This window comes from Neoarius graeffei, chromosome 7 (genome assembly GCF_027579695.1).
Source record: "Neoarius graeffei isolate fNeoGra1 chromosome 7, fNeoGra1.pri, whole genome shotgun sequence".
NCBI classification, from domain to species: Eukaryota; Metazoa; Chordata; class Actinopteri; order Siluriformes; family Ariidae; genus Neoarius; species Neoarius graeffei.
In genome coordinates, this window is record NC_083575.1 from 53,741,413 (window position 1) to 53,758,502 (window position 17,090).

Consider the following 17,090-nt stretch of genomic DNA (forward strand, 5'->3'; position numbering starts at 1 on the left):
TGAAAATTGTTTATTAGATTCTTTTCATACATGAATGTAAGATCAAGATAAAAATCAATCCCATGCCCATCCTTATACTATCTAACAATAACCACAGTGGGTCCTTTCTGTGTTTTTCTGTAGTTAAGCTGTTCTATATCACAGAAGCTCTTTAATAAATACAGCAGGCCTTTATGGGCTACTTATGGTATGCGTTCTCATATCGACCACTGATGTTTTAAAAATAAAAGGATGATTTATTATTATTATTATTATTATTATTATTATTATTATTATTATTTCTCTCAGTAGTTTACAGCAGGTTTTACCTGTATGGAAGCCTTAAAGTAAGGTCAAGGAAAGTTATCACTTTATGTACAACTGAATAAATAAAACATTTTGAAAAGAATTTCATGTTGTGAATTACTTTTATGGATGTTTACGTGTTGTTTTAATCGAGTAAAACTTGTGGACCTATAGCAGCTATAGTGTTGAATAAAACTGTCATTTAACTTTCATCAGTCAAGCATCATCACAGACAGCACAAATGTATTTTAGGTAAATTTAGACTTCAGCATGTTTGTAGCCCTTTGTGATGACTTCTTCTTTAGTATTCCGCTTGATGGCAGGTCCGCTCTGATGGCTTCAGCCATCAAAGTTTCTAGGGAAGAATGACAGTAGTGGTTTCCCATTGCCTTCTACTGGATTATTATACAGGTTTTCTCCTCTCAACCTTTCACACACATTCACACCTATGGGCAATTTAGAGGAGCCGGTTAACCTAACTGCATGTCTTTGGACTGTGGGGGAAACTGGAACACCCGGAGGAAACCCACACAGACATGGGGAGAACATGCAAACTCCACACAGAAAGGCCCCCCCCGTCAGCCACTGGGCTCAAACCCAGAACCTTCTTGCTGTGAGGTGACAATGCTAACTACTACACCACCGTCACACCATGCTGTTTTCATGATGACTAGCTATTAGATATAAAAATACATGAATGTTTCGGGGGTGGCACGGTGGTGTAGTGGTTAGCACTGTCGCCTCACAGCAAGAAGGTCCTGGGTTTGAGCCCAGCGGCCGGCGAGGGCCTTTCTGTGTGGAGTTTGCATGTTCTCCCTGTGTCTGCATGGGTTTCCTCCAGGTGCTCCGGTTTCCCCCACAGTCCAAAGACATGCAGGTTAGGCTAATCGGTGTCTCTAATCAACTGTAGGTGTGAATGTGAGTGTGAATGGTTGTTTGTCTCTGTGTCAGCTCTGCGATAACCTGGCGACTTGTCCAGGGTGTACCCCGCCTCTCGCCCATAGTCAGCTGGGATAGGCTCAGGAGTGATGCGATGAGACTCCAACCAGACACAGGGCACCTGGATAGATCAGGCAGGTCCGAGGAGCAGAAGAGGTCAGCATCTCGATCCCAGGACTGACATGTAACTCAAAGGGACAGATTGGGGGGGGGGGGAGAAAACACAGGTTGTTCGGTATGCCCAATGTCACCTGAATAAGTAGGAACAGTATACATATTGCACTGAGTACAAGCAGGGACTCCTGCAAAACTAACTATGACAGCATAACTAAAAGGGGAGAGCCAGAAGGTAACACAGGCATGAGGGAGCCCCGGGACATAAAGCAGCCAGCCACTACACCATCAACAAACTCAAGTGAGCAAGCGAGTGGGGGACTGACAGCATCCATACATCCCAATTTACCAAAACACTCTATGTCTGAGGATCCTCCAGATCTACTCCTTTACCTCATAAACACCATTAACAAAAGGCTTTACTAAACAGATATGTTTTCAGCCTAGACTTAAACGCTGAGAAATGTATTTCTTAAATTAGAATCTGGAAAACTTGGCTTGTTCACACAAGGAATTTCTTTCTCTTTTAACAAAAACAATCCAAAAACAATTTAAAAACAAAGAGACAAATTGTTTTCTCTTGGTTACTGAGGATAAGGTTAAGGTTATATTCAGGCAGAGGCAGAGCATTAAATACCTGCATTAATAGCCTAGTATGTTCAAGGAAGGTCTTCACAAGGACAGTAACACTAGCGTTTGTCTGTGTGTATGTTGGACACTGGCCCCCTCTGCTGACTGCAAACTAGAGAGCGCTCATGCACTCCTTAAAATCTCTTCAGGCAGGTGAATGGGCAAACGAACCTCAACTCTTATTGCTCATTCTTACTGAATACATCCTCCATACATTACTGTATAATTGTGAAGATAGGGCCCCTATTGTACAGGGTGAGCCATAAATTCCCATACATACAAGGAAGTTACGTTTATTTTCATTTTCCAGATAACTTTGAAGGACGACTTTCATCAAGTTCATACAGTGTCTTGCAAAAGTATTCATCCCCCATGGTGTTTGTCCTGTTTTGTTGCATTACAAGCTGGAATTAAAATGGATTTTTTTAAATGGGCTTCCATTCAAATCTAAAGTTTGCGTGCAGTTTCTGCAGATAACAGATAAAGCTCACACCTCAATAATATGTTAAACATTTTCATCCTAAAAACTACATATAAAACCTAGTAATACCCTTAGATCTCAAATGCTCAGCTACATCTCATCTCATTATCTCTAGCCGCTTTATCCTGTTCTACAGGGTTGCAGGCAAGCTGGAGCCTATCCCAGCTGACTACGGGAGAAAGGCGGGGGTACACCCTGGACAAGTCGCCAGGTCATCACAGGGCTGACACATAGACACAGACAACCATTCACACTCACACCTACGGTCAAGTTAGAGTCACCAGTTAACCTAACCTGCATGTCTTTGGACTGTGGGGGAAACCGGAGCACCCGGAAGAAACCCACGCAGACACGGGGAGAACATGCAAACTCCACACAGAAAGGCCCTCGCCGGCCACGGGGCTCGAACCCGGACCTTCTTGCTGTGAGGTGACAGCGCTAACCACTACCCCACCGTGCCGCCCCGCTCAGCTACATTTTATATACAATATACTGTGTGTGGATTACAGTGTCTTGCAAAAGTATTCATCCCCCTTGGTGTTTGTCCTGTTTTGTTGCATTACAAGCTGGAATTAAAATGGATTTTTGGAGGGTTAGCACCATTTGATTTACACAACATGCCTACCACTTTAAAGGTGCAAATTGTTGTTTTATTGTGACACTAACAGTAATTAAGATGAAAAAACAGAACTCTGGAGTGTGCATAGGTATTCACCCCCTCTCAAAGTCAATACTTTGTAGAGCCACCTTTTGCTGCAATTAGAGCTCCAAGTCTCTTGGGGTATGCCTCTATTAGGTTAGCACATCTAGCCACTGGGATTTTTGCCCATTCCTCAAGGCAAAACTGCTCCAACTCCTTCAAGTTAGATGGGTTGCGTTGGTGTACAGCAATCTTCAAGTTATGCCACAGATTCTCAATTGGACTGAGGTCTGGGCTTTAATTAGGCCATTCCAAGACATTTAAATGTTTCCCTTTAAACCACTCCAGTGTAGCTTCAGCAGTATGTTTAGGGTCATTGTCCTGTTGAATTCAATGTGAACCTTCGTCCCAGTCTCAAACCTCTGGCTGGCTCAAACAGGTTTTCCTCCAGAATTGACCTATATTTAGTGCCATCCATCTTTCCTTCAATCCTGACCAGCTTTCCTGTCCCTGCAGATGAAAAATATCCCCACAGCATGATGCTGCAACCACCATACTTCACTGTAGGAATGGTGTTCTCAGGGTATTGGGTTTGCACCACACATGGCATTTCCCATGATGGACAAAAAGATAAAGTTTCATCTCATTTCACCAGAGAATCTTCTTCCATGTGTTTGGGAAGTCTGCCACATGTTGTTAGGCAAACTCCAAACGTTTTTTAAGCAATGACTTTTTCCTTCCACTCTTCCATAAAGCCCCACTCTGTGGAGTGTATGGCATAAAGTGGTCCTATGGACAGATACTTCCATCTCCACTGTGGATCTTTGCAGCTCCTTCAGTGTTATCTTTGGTGTCTTTGCTGCATCTCTGATTAATGCCCTCTTTGCCCAGTCTGTGAGTTTTGGTGGGCGGCCTTCTCTTGTCAGGTTTGTAGTGGTGACATATTCTTTCCATTTCGCTATAATGGATTTAATGGTGCTCCCTGGGATATTCAAAGTTTGGGATATTTTTTATAACCCAACCCTGATCTATACTTCTCCACAACTTTGTCTCTGACCTGTTCAGAGTGCTCCTTGGTTCTCATGTTACTTCCTTAGTAGTGTTGCAGAGTCAGGGTCCTTCCAGAACAGGTTGATTTATACAGACATCATGTGACAGATCATGGGACACTTTGATTATACATAGGTGGATCTTAATCAACTAATTATGTGACTTATGAAGTAAATTGGTTGGACCAGCTCTTATTTAGGGGTTTCATACGAACAGTCATGGGAATAACGGCGTTAGAAATAAACGGCGTTACTAACGGCGTTACTTTTTTTAGTAACGAGTGATGTAACTAATTACTTTTTACATCGTTATAACACCATTCCCATTAATTACAATAAAATACTATGCGTTACTTTATTAAAGCTGTTCTCATCTGGCACGCTGCTCGTTCAGCCTTTCTTTACTCTGCTTTGGTGTGGGGCGGGGAGATGCAAGACAACGGCACAGTAAGCCAATCAGAGTAGATTTGGACAACATACGTAGGTAGGCCACGCCTACTGCACTACTGCGCGCTCTTTCAATCGGAAGACACAGTGATGGCGAGCGGTCAGCCCAGCACTGCGCTTTCACACTGGAAATACAGCCATTACTTTTCATTACTTGAAATAAAAGGCAAGAGTGTTTACGTGCAATGCACATTATGTCGAGGAACAAAGCGTTTGTTCTCGTCAGTGGCCAGTAATTAGTAACATAATTTTAGTAACTACAAAAATATATTAGTACATTTGATAGATGTCTTATCTCACATTGTCCCACAAAAATATTAATATAGTGTAGATAATGTTACTAATTGGTTCTGTTAAGTGTCCATTTCAGTCATTAAACACATTTAACATTCACTTTTATTATGATTACACTAATTGAATTTGATTTTTTTTTTTTGAGGGGGAACAAAATGTAACGGAATAATTACTTTCCCTGGTAATTAGTTACTTTTATGACAAAGTAACTCCATTACTAAGTTACTTTTTCGGAAAAGTAACTAGTAACTATAACTAATTACTTTTTGAAAGTAACGTGCCCAACACTGCATACGAAAGGGGGTGAATACCTATGCACACTTCAGATTTCTGTTTTTTCATCTTAATTATTGTTTGTGTCACAATAAAACAACAATTTGCACCTTTAAAGTGGTAGGCATGTTGTGTAAATCAAATGCTGCTAACCCTCCAAAAATCCATTTTAATTCCAGCTTGTAATGCGACAAAACAGGACCAACACCAAGGGGGATGAATACTTTTGCAAGACACTGTATTTATGAACAAAATCAGCTTATGGTAAAAGTGTTAATTTCCCCGATGGAAACTTATGGCCCACCCTGTTGTTGTTGTTGGTGGTAGTAGTAGTAATAACAGTTAATGAGAATCACGTGTTATTTGTGCCAGAAATTTTCAGTAATTAACAATTAAATGACACAAAACTTGTTTATTATACTTAATACAATATTATTTAGTATTCAGTACTGTCTTTTCTTGTTTTTTTCTCTGTATGTGGAAGTAATAATATATGGAGTACATAAAATGGTTAGTTAATTGAATTCAGTGAATTGTTAGCTAAGTGAATTGAAAAAGTTCTCTGATTTTGTGTGTGTGTACAGTGCCCTCCATGACTATTAACAAGCTGGAGCCTATCCCAGCTGACTATGGGCGAGAGGCGGGGGTACACCATGGACAAGTCACCAGGTCATTGCAGGGCTGACGCATAGACACAAACAACCATTCACACTCACATTCATACCTATGGTCAATTTAGAGCCACTAATTAGCCTAACCTCCATGTCTTTGGACTATGGGGGAAACCCATGTGGACACGGGGAGAACATGCAAACTCCATACATAAAGGCCCTCGTCAGCCACTGTGCTCGAACCCAGGGCCTTCTTGCTGTGAGGAGACAGTACACCACTATGCCGCCCCATATAGTTTTTTTTCAATTCAACTTAAAAAATCCCCCCTTTTCAGATCATAATCCAAAAGCATCTCTTTAGGCCTCTAATAAATTTCCTTAACCTTAAATTAGAAAGAACACAAGCTTTGAAAAAAATTGGAGATCACTGAAAGAGCTTTGAGTTTGTCAGGATTAGGAGAGTAAACCCAGCATTGTCATGACCTGTTTATTTCATTACATTGATCTGCACAGTTTCTATTCATTTCATCCTCTTAATTCAGTCTCTTCTTTCCAGTTTGCTCAGCCTTGCATTCAATCATTTAGTTGGTCTATCTTTAAAGCATCAGCAGATTATAGGGCTTAGAGTGTTAGGCACTCGTCTTTACGTTCAGCACACAAATCCCATCTCCAAGTTTTGAGATTTGTTGAATTTGTAGGCTATGGGCTCGTACAAAGAAAAGGAAAAGAAAACACCCCAATAACCATTTTCAGTCTAGATAAAGGGCTTGGTCTGGTTTAAAGATGATTAAATCTAAGTCTGCTCTGTAAAAGTGCACTAATTTCCTCAGCAGAAGAAGAATCCAAATAACATTTGGTGTTTGATCAGTGATAATCCCCGACCGTCCTTGGTTCCCATGCAGGCTACTGTAGCTATCACACTGGGCCAATGGAGTTTTGGACGAGATCAGTGATCTTCAGTCCGGATTCATATGGATTCATTCACCCCAAATGTTAAGATGCACTGAGCTCTTCCCCACTATTTGGCCCCGGGGAGCCACTGTGCCCTTTTGATCATTTCAGTCTCTGCTAGGCACAATAGTGCTGATTGGCTGAAAGGCTAAGAAGGGGGGAAAAGGCTTTAATTAAGCAGATAATCTCAGTTTGGGATGAGAACAGATCCATTTCAGAGGCTTGCCTGGAGCTTATATAGACTCTGCTGTGCCTGATTCTGTTTTCTAGACTAACATCTGGCTTTAACGGTTCTCTCTCTCAGAATGTTCATCCATTTGGACATTTATTATTATATTTTCATTTTGATGGTTCACATGAAATCCTGCTGCAGTTGGTAAGTTATATTTTACATGATATTTTAAAACATCGTTTTGGAAAATTATTGCGCTACTGTTTGTCTTGTGAAAACATTAACATACTATCATTTTCATGGTGTTGAAGCCAATTTGTAAAGTACAATGATTTTATTCAGTTAATAACAAAAATAAGCCTGATTACACCCCACCCTGCACCCCCTAAAAAGATTAGATATTGCATTCATCAATCATTTAATTTATTTTAACTTATTGTTTATCGATTTTTGAATGTTTGTGGGTGTGAAATGTATTGCATTTACATGATTTTATAGTTACTCATCCTGTTGGGAACTGATTTTGTTATGGCATCTTTTGATGTTTGCATTATTTTGTTGAATTGTCATTATTACCTATGTTTAATTACATCTCTGTTACATTGACATTTTGAGATTTTTTTCAGAACGAAAATGTGAAGTTCTACCTAAATTTCTGGTTTTGTGATGATTGTGATGAGTAGAATAATAGGAGAACAATTAATCCTCTCTGAATGGGTTGTCTGGTTTCTAAATCATAACCAACAATAACTGTCAATAACTTATGAAATAGATTTTTATGAATCAGAACCTTTATGTGCGTATGTACAGTAGGTTTGCATGCATGCGCTTTAGAGTGGAAAAGTTTGAAGGCATTTTTTGCATTAGGCCTCACAGGTGTTTGTTCACTGTTGAAAATAATAAAGGGGACAAGCAGTGTGTGTGAATAGAATAATAGTAAAAACAAACAAACAAACAAACAAAAACAAATGAGATTCTCAAAAGTTTGTATCTCATATTTTGAATGTGATATAAATTTTCAAAGAACTTGCCCACTTATTGGCTTTATAACTGCATTAACCTCTTTGCGTATCCTCTAAGCAATTCCCACATGCTTCTTTCTAAATGAAGTCTATTATTTTTGAACATCTTTCATATTCAATGTAAACACATATCATAGCTACATAACTTTTTCTTCAGATTACAGATTCTCCCAATAATACAATATCTGTACATATTGTAATTAATTGTTTGCATCTAATTTAAGAAATTGAGGTAGTAACTGTAGTCAGTAGCTTTGTTTTGTATGTACTGTATACATGTATGGAAAATAAAAGTATGACAATTATTTATTTGTTTGTTTGTTGTATATATTATGCATGTGACGCAACTTTTTATCCTAAGAATGTTGTGTAGAAAATTGTTGGTCATGGGGGAGAGCTAACACTTTTGCTCTGTTTTCCAGGTCAGTGAATAATTTCCTGATGACTGGTCCAAAAGTAAGCCAACTTTCTTTTGATCTACTAAGATCTTTATCTAAAATCAGAGAGTCAGAAATATCCTCTCACTGATTTAATTCCATCATTATTTGAAGATAAATGACATTTTCTTTTCTCACAAGCACGTTCATTATTTGGAATGATTCCTTTGAAGATTTATCTAATGCTAGGGCAGACTATAACTCACATATCTGACCATTATAGGTTTTTTTAATCCACTTTAACCCATTCAAACTGTGAGGTATCCATCGGTTACAGTCAAAGTCTTAAGAAGAGACCAAAACATTTCTGGCCTTTATTGATGAATAAATGTATACAGATCATGTGAGCTTGCAAAAGCTGAAACCAAAGTGTGTGTGTGTGTGTGTGTGTGTGTGGGGGGGGGGGGGGGGGGGGGGGGGGGTTGAGAAGGAAAAGGATCAAGTTGTTGAAGTATTTCTGCTTTTGCAGGCTTACCTGATCTATTCCAGTAGCGTAGCTGCAGGCGCTCAGAGTGGGATTGAAGAATGCAAGTATCAGTTTGCGTGGGAGCGCTGGAACTGTCCAGAACGAGCCCTTCAGCTTTCCACCCACAGTGGACTCAGGAGTGGTAAGGGCCTGTGATTTGAAAAATAACTCAAAAAACATTCGTTTTGTGTGTCCCAACACAGTAAAAAAAAAATGTAATGGTATTTGTCAGTCCAATAAACTAGCATACAGTTTTATTTACCTGTTGTAGTAACATCATCCAATCATACTAATCTGATTAAAAACCATTTGAACACTGTTTACTGTAGCTACATATACTGCTTTCTCAAATCAATTAAACCTTGTGCATAGGTGAGTAAACAGAAAGCCACCTCGATGTTATTGTGAGGCAGCATGAGTGAGTGAAATAGATGTCCTCTTAATCTGAAGGGTGTGGGTCAAAGGTATGCCTTAGACTCCTTTCACTGGGAATTCTTCAAGTGCTAAAAGAAAACGTGACCCAGTCTAGTGCTGAGCCCTGCCTAATTGAGAAACTGTTGTGCTGATGCCAACTGTGCGCTTCACTGTTTGATTCAGCAAACAAAACTCATGAGTGTTCATAAATAATTAAATAATATTGGCTGGCTTTGAGTGGTATATCAGATATATTCCATTCAGCTAGCATGATACTGAACAAGTCGAAGACAAGTTCTATATCATGCTAGCTGAATGGAATATATATATGATATACCACAAAAAAATCCAGCCAATATTATTATGATTATAATACATACACATTCGCTGGAACAATTATAGATTTTACAAAACATTAAGAACAAAGGGGGGATTACTTGTAATACGTATCTTATGGCATTTGCAATTAATTGCGACAATTTACTATAGGTGCTGCTGGCGAACAAAGAAATGCTTCTGCACATGTGCAGCAGAAAACTTTCTCACTGGATATTCACATCAGCTCCGATATATGATGTCACGTTGTCTTGACAACCATGCAATATCGTAAACCATATTCAACGCTCGTTCTCCATTGAGTAGAGTGAAGTAATGCATGTAGGATAAGCGATATGCGAACAATATTGCATGTTATCGAACCAAATGAATGAAACTCGCTAGAAGGGAATAGAATACGTGTTTTTATTCCATGGGAAGTGTGTCCTGTATGTATAATATTTAATATCTTATCAAGTACTCTACAGGGAAATGCAGAGATATAAAATAAATTTGATCAGAATGTTCAGTACGTCATGCTGGGCACAAAAATCAGAAACAGCTTCAAGTTCATGTCTATTTGCAGCAACCCGGGAGACAGCTTTTGTTCATGCCATCAGTTCTGCTGGGGTTATGTACACTCTCACAAGGAACTGCAGCCTGGGTGACTTTGATAATTGTGGCTGTGATGACACCAGGAATGGTCAACGAGGTAAGTACACATACTGTAAAACAAATACTATAATGTACACAATGACAGACAAATTGTAAAAACAACACGACAAGTATTGTGTAAGTGCAAATGGTCTGGAGCCCATCTCAGGAACACTGGGAAAATATTATTAGTGTATGTATTTATTTAATAATAACAAGAGAGGTAGGTGCTGCTGGTTTTATATGATGTGTAATGTTTCAGGTGGTCAAGGCTGGCTGTGGGGAGGCTGCAGTGATAATGTTGGCTTTGGAGAGGCCATCTCCAAACAGTTTGTGGATGCGTTAGAAACTGGGCAAGATGCACGTGCTGCCATGAACCTGCACAACAATGAAGCTGGGCGCAAGGTATCCTGAATGTCAGAGAAAGCTTCTCCAGTTTCTCCCACGGACTTTAGCCTATGAGAGGGTGCTAGAGATAGTTTGCTAGAGTGGGGGATTTACTCCTGCACTACAAGATGGAACTTGAAACATAGGTAGCTCTCCTGGCCACCAACAGAATGTAAAGTGCCTTTTGAATCATTTTAGTGCTTCCAGTGATCGCTTACCACCCAAGAGTTTCATTCATGGCCTTATAAGCAAGGTGCCACTCATTCCCCCAACAGTGTTTGCGCTGTACCAGATGGGCCTATTTACAGCCTGTGAATGTCCTTTATGACAAGACCTCAACTCAAGATTCTTGGGATCAGTGGTGCGAGATTAATTAGAGGACCTAGGGGGCCACACGTTGCAAAGGTTCTGTATTCTGTTGCTTCTCAAATAAGCATTTAGTTTTATTCTAGCAATAAGGATCTTACATTTATGTTGGTCTTTGTTGCACTTGAGAGAGCCACAGGCATCACATCCATGCAGCTGAAGTGCTTTGTTTTTCCTGCTAGTACCCCGTCTGCAGGTTTTGTCAACTAACTATGGCACCTGGAGCATCATTGTAACTAAAAAAAAAAAAAAATGCAAAAGAATTCTTTTTCATTTCATCCTGAATGGATTAACCATTGGGTCTGCCCATGGCAGAAAACATGTTGACAATGGCCTTGCTAAATAAATACTCCCCTTTCCTGTGCGGAACAATTCAGCTCACTGTGAAACCTTGATTCTGCCTCCTGTCAAGAGCAAATACCTCCCTGAGAAAAGAGACGCTTCTTTTCAAATGACAGATGTTTGTTTCATCTGAAGTCAAGATATATTGTGCAGGCACAAATGGTGCAAAAAAGAGAGAAACAACCAAGGCTTGAACCTTGAACCTGCTTTTCTTTATCCAAATGAATTCCTTTTTTTGTCAAGTGGATGTTTTGGACATATAGTCTGTCCAATAATGGGTTCGTTGTGTGTTATCTTGAGAAATGATGAATTCAAATTCAAGTGTCTTTAAAACATGGAAAAGGAGAACAAATGCTGGAATTAGTGAATGAATTAAAAAAACTGTACTTATGGAATTACTGGTTAAGAATGATTCTTTTCTGAAGCACATTAGTCATTTGTTAATTTTGCGATCTCTTCTTAAACCAGGCTGTGAAAGGGACCATGCAAAGGACGTGTAAATGCCATGGTGTATCTGGCAGCTGCACCACTCAAACCTGCTGGCTTCAGTTGCCTGAGTTTCGAGAAGTAGGCAACTACCTGAAAGAGAAGTACCACCGTGCCATTAAGGTGGACCTCCTGCGTGGTGCAGGCAACAGTGCGGCCAGTCGCGGGGCTGTTGCTGAGACCTTCAGCTCCATCTCCCGTAAGGAGCTGGTGCACCTGGAGGATTCTCCTGATTACTGTGTGGAGAACCGTACGCTCGGCCTTCCAGGCACCGAAGGCCGTGAGTGCTTAAAAAAGGGCAAGAATCTGAGTAAGTGGGAGAAGCGTAGCTGCAAGCGGCTATGCAGTGACTGTGGCCTGGCTGTAGAGGAACGCAGGGCAGAGACTGTATCCAGCTGCAACTGCAAGTTCCACTGGTGTTGTGCGGTAAAATGTGAGCAGTGCCGCAAGACTGTCACAAAGTACTACTGTGTGAGAGCCAAGCAGGTTAAGAATGATAGTGCAAGTCGAAGAAAAAGTCTTCGCTTAAAGAAGAAGCACTAATGTGGCCTTTAAGGTTCGACAATGACACAGTGTAATCTTTAATATATTCAACCTGAATTTTGACAATGCATTAGTAATTAAACTCACTGACACTGAAAAAGAACACATACAATACACAAACAAATATTAAATATGACTGAAATCTAGAAAAGAAGAGGAAAGTGTTACATATTAGTCATGGTATCAATACTGAAATGCCTCAGGATGATGTTTCTAAGGATATACTTAAAATATACTCAGTCACTTTTCAGCTTGCATTTCTAAGATAGCACTGAAAACTGTATTTAACTGTATGTAGAATTCACTAGACTATGGATAAGGCATTCTTTGAAATAATGTCTTTCAGAATCTCAGCAACAGAATAATAATGTCTCTGTATTCTTTTTATTATAATACATCTGAATCTGAAAAAAAAAATCCCAACAACTATATATTGTGTTCTGAACTGGGGACAATAATCATACTCTCTGTAAATGAACTGTAAATAAGATAAAGCACTTTGTATATTGTTAATTTATTTCATATATGTAGAGGTGTTTTGTTTGATAGATTTTTTAAATTTTGTATTTCATCCCACATTTTTTTTTATTAAAGATATATAATATGGCTTTCATTACTCATTTTTTTTCTATTTAACAATATTTAGCAAGTCTATAGGAATGGAACACTCATGGATTATGTCACTATAAGTGATTAAAAGTGTTAACGGGTAATCTGAATATTTTATGGAAAATGGTGAATCTGCATAAAAGTATCAAATTAAGTACTATGTACACATCCAGAGTATATACATACAGTATATACAGTCCTACTTATTGTAAACAGTACAAACTGTAGATTGTTTGCCAGGATTGTAATTTTTTTTAAGCATGCCATGTAGATTGGCTAATTCTTTTTTTTATATTTAGTGTCAGATAACCCTGGGGCAGGGAAACAATAAGAAAAGAGTTTTAATTATAGTCTTCCTTCCTTCACGCCTCTCTCAATTTCTTCTTTTCAAATGCCCTTTTTTCTATCTAAGTAATCCTCAAAGAACTCCCAACGCCTTGGCACTTGGATGTTTCTTTACTGTTTAATACTGGTTTAATTAACTTTGTCGAGACAGAGGGAAAACATGGACCAAGTCGCCCCTCAAATTATCTTGCCTCTAATTTTGTATGCTAATCTCCTTTTCACGCCATCATCTTGGGGGAAAAAATGTTGGGAAACTTCATGTGGCCTGTATTGGGCTTCCTGTGGATGTTTTATTCCAAGCCCACCTATTTGGCTCCTTTCACTCCTCTAGGGCCTTCCTTTGCTCGATTTAACAATGAATGGCGAGCTAATCAGCTCCCTCGGTAATGCACCACTGCTGAAGGAGCTAATCCCCCTCTCCTCCTCCTTCAATGGCCCGTCGCCTTCAAAGGGACTTTGGGAAAAGGCTTTGCATGGATTCACACTATTTGGTGAATAGAAGTTAGTTCAAGTATTGTACCTAGACAAGGAGGGTTCATAAACAAATACTTGCCAGCTTCCATCCCACCTGCAGAAGTGCCAGCCCTACTGTAGCACCCAGTGACAAAACAAAGGGCCTACAAAAGTGATATCCTATTAAAAAGGCTAATTAAATCTCCACTGAGTGATGCATTAATGCTTACAAGCATAGTCTGCTTTACTTAAAGTCGTGTCAGTGAAGCACCTCACTGAGCTTCCTTCCTTCCTCTTGGCTATGGCTAATTTGGGATTCCTCCTGTCCACGTTACAATCAGTCATATGATTTTCCATCTGATGAAAAAGGGTTCTGTCAGTTCACTTTCAGTGTATTGTAACTTGTAAAAAATAATATTAGATCTGTTATAATAAAGTTATTATGGTTGTTGCCTTTTATGGTCATTACAGAAATAAAAAATTGAGCCACAAATATCACAAGAAAACTTTTTAAATATGGAAATACACAACATTTTAATCATGAAAGTGCTGCACTTAAACATCAGGGGGAAAAAAAAAAAAAAACGACAGTTATCACAGCTGCAATTACCTTGGGCCATGACTCTGAGGTGTTGGAAACATTTTATAGGAGGAACTGAAGATTAGGGGTTGTCCACACACGAAGATCTAAATCCGCTCACATGGTTTGGAAGGTCACTGTGCATTTCCAAAGTCACTGAACCGCACTTCATGACTCGTTTTTCTGGGAAATGAGTGGCCTACATATATGTGTGCTACTTAAAAACATGAAAAAAGAAATGCTAATGTACTTTAAATAAACTTTTAAAATGATATATGCTGTAGAAGAAAAAGTACAAAAAGTTTGTCTATAGAAATTGAATATCAGTTATCAAATCACTTCTCAAGTGACTTTTTTTATCCATATTGATTTGTAGTGGAAAATAAAAATACAATGAAGAGAAGCAATTTTCTTCCATCAAGGGAAGTGATGACAACCTACAAAGGATGGGAAAATTACATTTAATAGTTCTGTAAAACCTTGACTAATAGGATTTGGGGCTTCAGAGCTTTGGACACACAACACCAAGAGAGAATTAGGGTCAGGAGTATGTGCTGAGGAAAAAAAAAAAGCTATGACACAAGTGCTCAGTTCTTAGAAAAAAGTTATATGACTTGCTTTCGGAAGTAAGCTAGTTCCTTCCTTTCTTCCCTTTGAAAAAAAAATTACAGTAGTACTTTGGTCTTTTTGACCATCTCATTTGTGCTCACACTGTGATTTACATTTGTTATTTTTTATGCAAACTGACTTATACAGTACCAGTCAAAAGTTTTGACACACGGACTCATTCATAGGGTTTTCTGTATTTTGACTATTTCCTACATTGTAGAACAATACTAAAGACATCAAAACTATGAAATAACACATGGAACATATATGGAATTATGTGGTAAACAAAAAAAATGTTTAAAAAATAATGTTTGATATTTTAGATTCTTCACAGTAGTCATTGTTTACCTTGATGACACTTTGCACACTACTGGCATTATCTTAACCAGCTTCATGAGGTAGTCACCTGGAATGCTTTTCAATTAACAGGTATGCCTCGTCAAAAGTTAATTAGTGCAATTTCTTGACTTCTTAATGTGTTTGAGCTCAAACAATAAATAGTAAATAATAACAATACAGAAAATCGTCCAATTCCACAACTATAGTAATCCATGTTATGTCAAGAACCACTCAACTAAGTACAGAGAAAGGACATCCATTATTACTGTAAGACACGAAGTGTCATTTAATTAATAAAAATAAAGAAAAACCACTGAATTTGAAGGTGTATCCAAACTTTTGAGTGGTACTGTATGAGGCAGAATATACAGTGCCCTGAATAATATTCATCCCCCTTTGTGTTTGTCCTGTTTTGTTGCATTACAAGCTGGAATTAAACTGGATTTTTTGGGGGGGTTAGCACCATTTGATTTACACAACACGCCTACAACTTTAAAGGTGAAAATTGTTGTTTTATTGTGACACAAACAATAATTAAGATGAAAAAACAGAAATCTGGAGTGTGCATAGGTATTCACCCACCAAAGTCAATACTTTGTAGAGCCACCTTTTGCTGCAATTAGAGCTGCAAGTCTCTTGGGGTATGCCTCTATTAGCTTAGCACATCTAGCCACTGGGATTTTTACCTATTTCTCAAGGCAAAACTGCTCCAACTCCTTCAAGTTAGATGGGTTGCATTGGTGTACAGCAGTCTTCAAATTATGCCACAGATTCTCAATTGGATTGAGGTCTGGGTTTTGATTAGGCCATTCCAAGACATTTAAATGTTTCCCTTTAAGCCACTCCAGTGTAGCTTTAGCAGTATGTTTAGGGTCATTGTCCTACTGGAACGTGAACCTTCGTCCCAGTCTCAAACCTTTGGCTGACTCAAATAGGTTTTCCACCAGAATTGCCCTGTATTTAGTGCCATCCATCTTTCCTTCAATCCTAACCATCTTTCCTGTCCCTGCAGATGAAAAATATCCCCACAGCATGATGCTGCCACCACCATGCTTCACTGTAGGTATGGTGTTCTCAGGGTGTTGGGTTTGCACCACACATGACATTTCCCATGATGGCCAAAAATATCAATTTTAGTCTCATCTGACCAGAGAATCTTCTTCCATGTGTTTGGGGAGTCTGCCACATGCTGTTGGGAAAACTCCAAACAAGGTTCCGTCAGCAATGGCTTTTTTTTTTTCTGGCCACTCTTCCATAAAGCCCCACTCTGTGGAGTGTATGGCTTAAAGTGGTCCTATGGACAGATACTCCCATCTCCACAGTGGATCTTTGCAGCTCCTTCAGTGTTATCTTTGGTGTCTTTGCTGCATCTCTGATTAATGCCCTCTTTGCCCGGTCTGTGAGTTTGGGTGGGCGGCCTTCTCTTGTCAGGTTTGTAGTGGTGCCATATTCTTTCCATTTTGCTATAATGGATTTAATGGTGCTCCCTGGGATATTCAAAGTTTGGGATATTTTTTTATAACCCAACCCTGGTCTATACTTCTTCACAACTTTGTCTCTGACCTGTTCGGAGTGCTCTTTGGTTCTCATGTTACTTGTTTAGTAGTGTTGCAGAGTCAGGGTCCTTCCAGAACAGGTTGATTTATACAGACATCATGTGACAGATCATGTGACACTTTGATTGCACACAGGTGGATCTTAATCAACTAATTATGTGACTTATGAAGCGAATTGGTTGGACCAGCTCTTATTTAGGGGTTTCATACAAAAGGGGGTGAATACCTATGCACACTCCAGATTTCTGGGTTTTTTTTATCTTAATTATTGTTTGTGTTAC

General features: G+C 39.2%; 1 protein-coding gene across 1 annotated transcript; it reads left to right on the forward strand.

Annotated features, from left to right (window-relative positions):
* Positions 1 to 7,019: 7,019 nt before the first annotated feature.
* On the forward strand, positions 7,020 to 12,318 carry wnt8b (wingless-type MMTV integration site family, member 8b). Its single transcript, XM_060924740.1, has 6 exons — positions 7,020 to 7,090; positions 8,331 to 8,364; positions 8,815 to 8,953; positions 10,127 to 10,252; positions 10,457 to 10,599; positions 11,758 to 12,318. The coding sequence occupies exons 1-6, from the start codon at positions 7,020 to 7,022 to the stop codon at positions 12,316 to 12,318; spliced, it is 1,074 nt and encodes a 357-aa protein (XP_060780723.1).
* Positions 12,319 to 17,090: the final 4,772 nt, after the last annotated feature.

What these genes read in the sequence shown, in the direction of transcription:
- wnt8b (XM_060924740.1), top strand. Translation starts at nt 7,020, where the DNA reads ATGTTCATCCATTTGGACATTTATTATTATATTTTCATTTTGATGGTT. An exon ending in TCCTGATGACTGGTCCAAAA is followed by an intron (nt 8,365 to 8,814) that starts GTAAGCCAACTT and finishes CTGCTTTTGCAG; the next exon opens with GCTTACCTGATCTATTCCAG. An exon ending in CCACAGTGGACTCAGGAGTG is followed by an intron (nt 8,954 to 10,126) that starts GTAAGGGCCTGT and finishes GTCTATTTGCAG; the next exon opens with CAACCCGGGAGACAGCTTTT.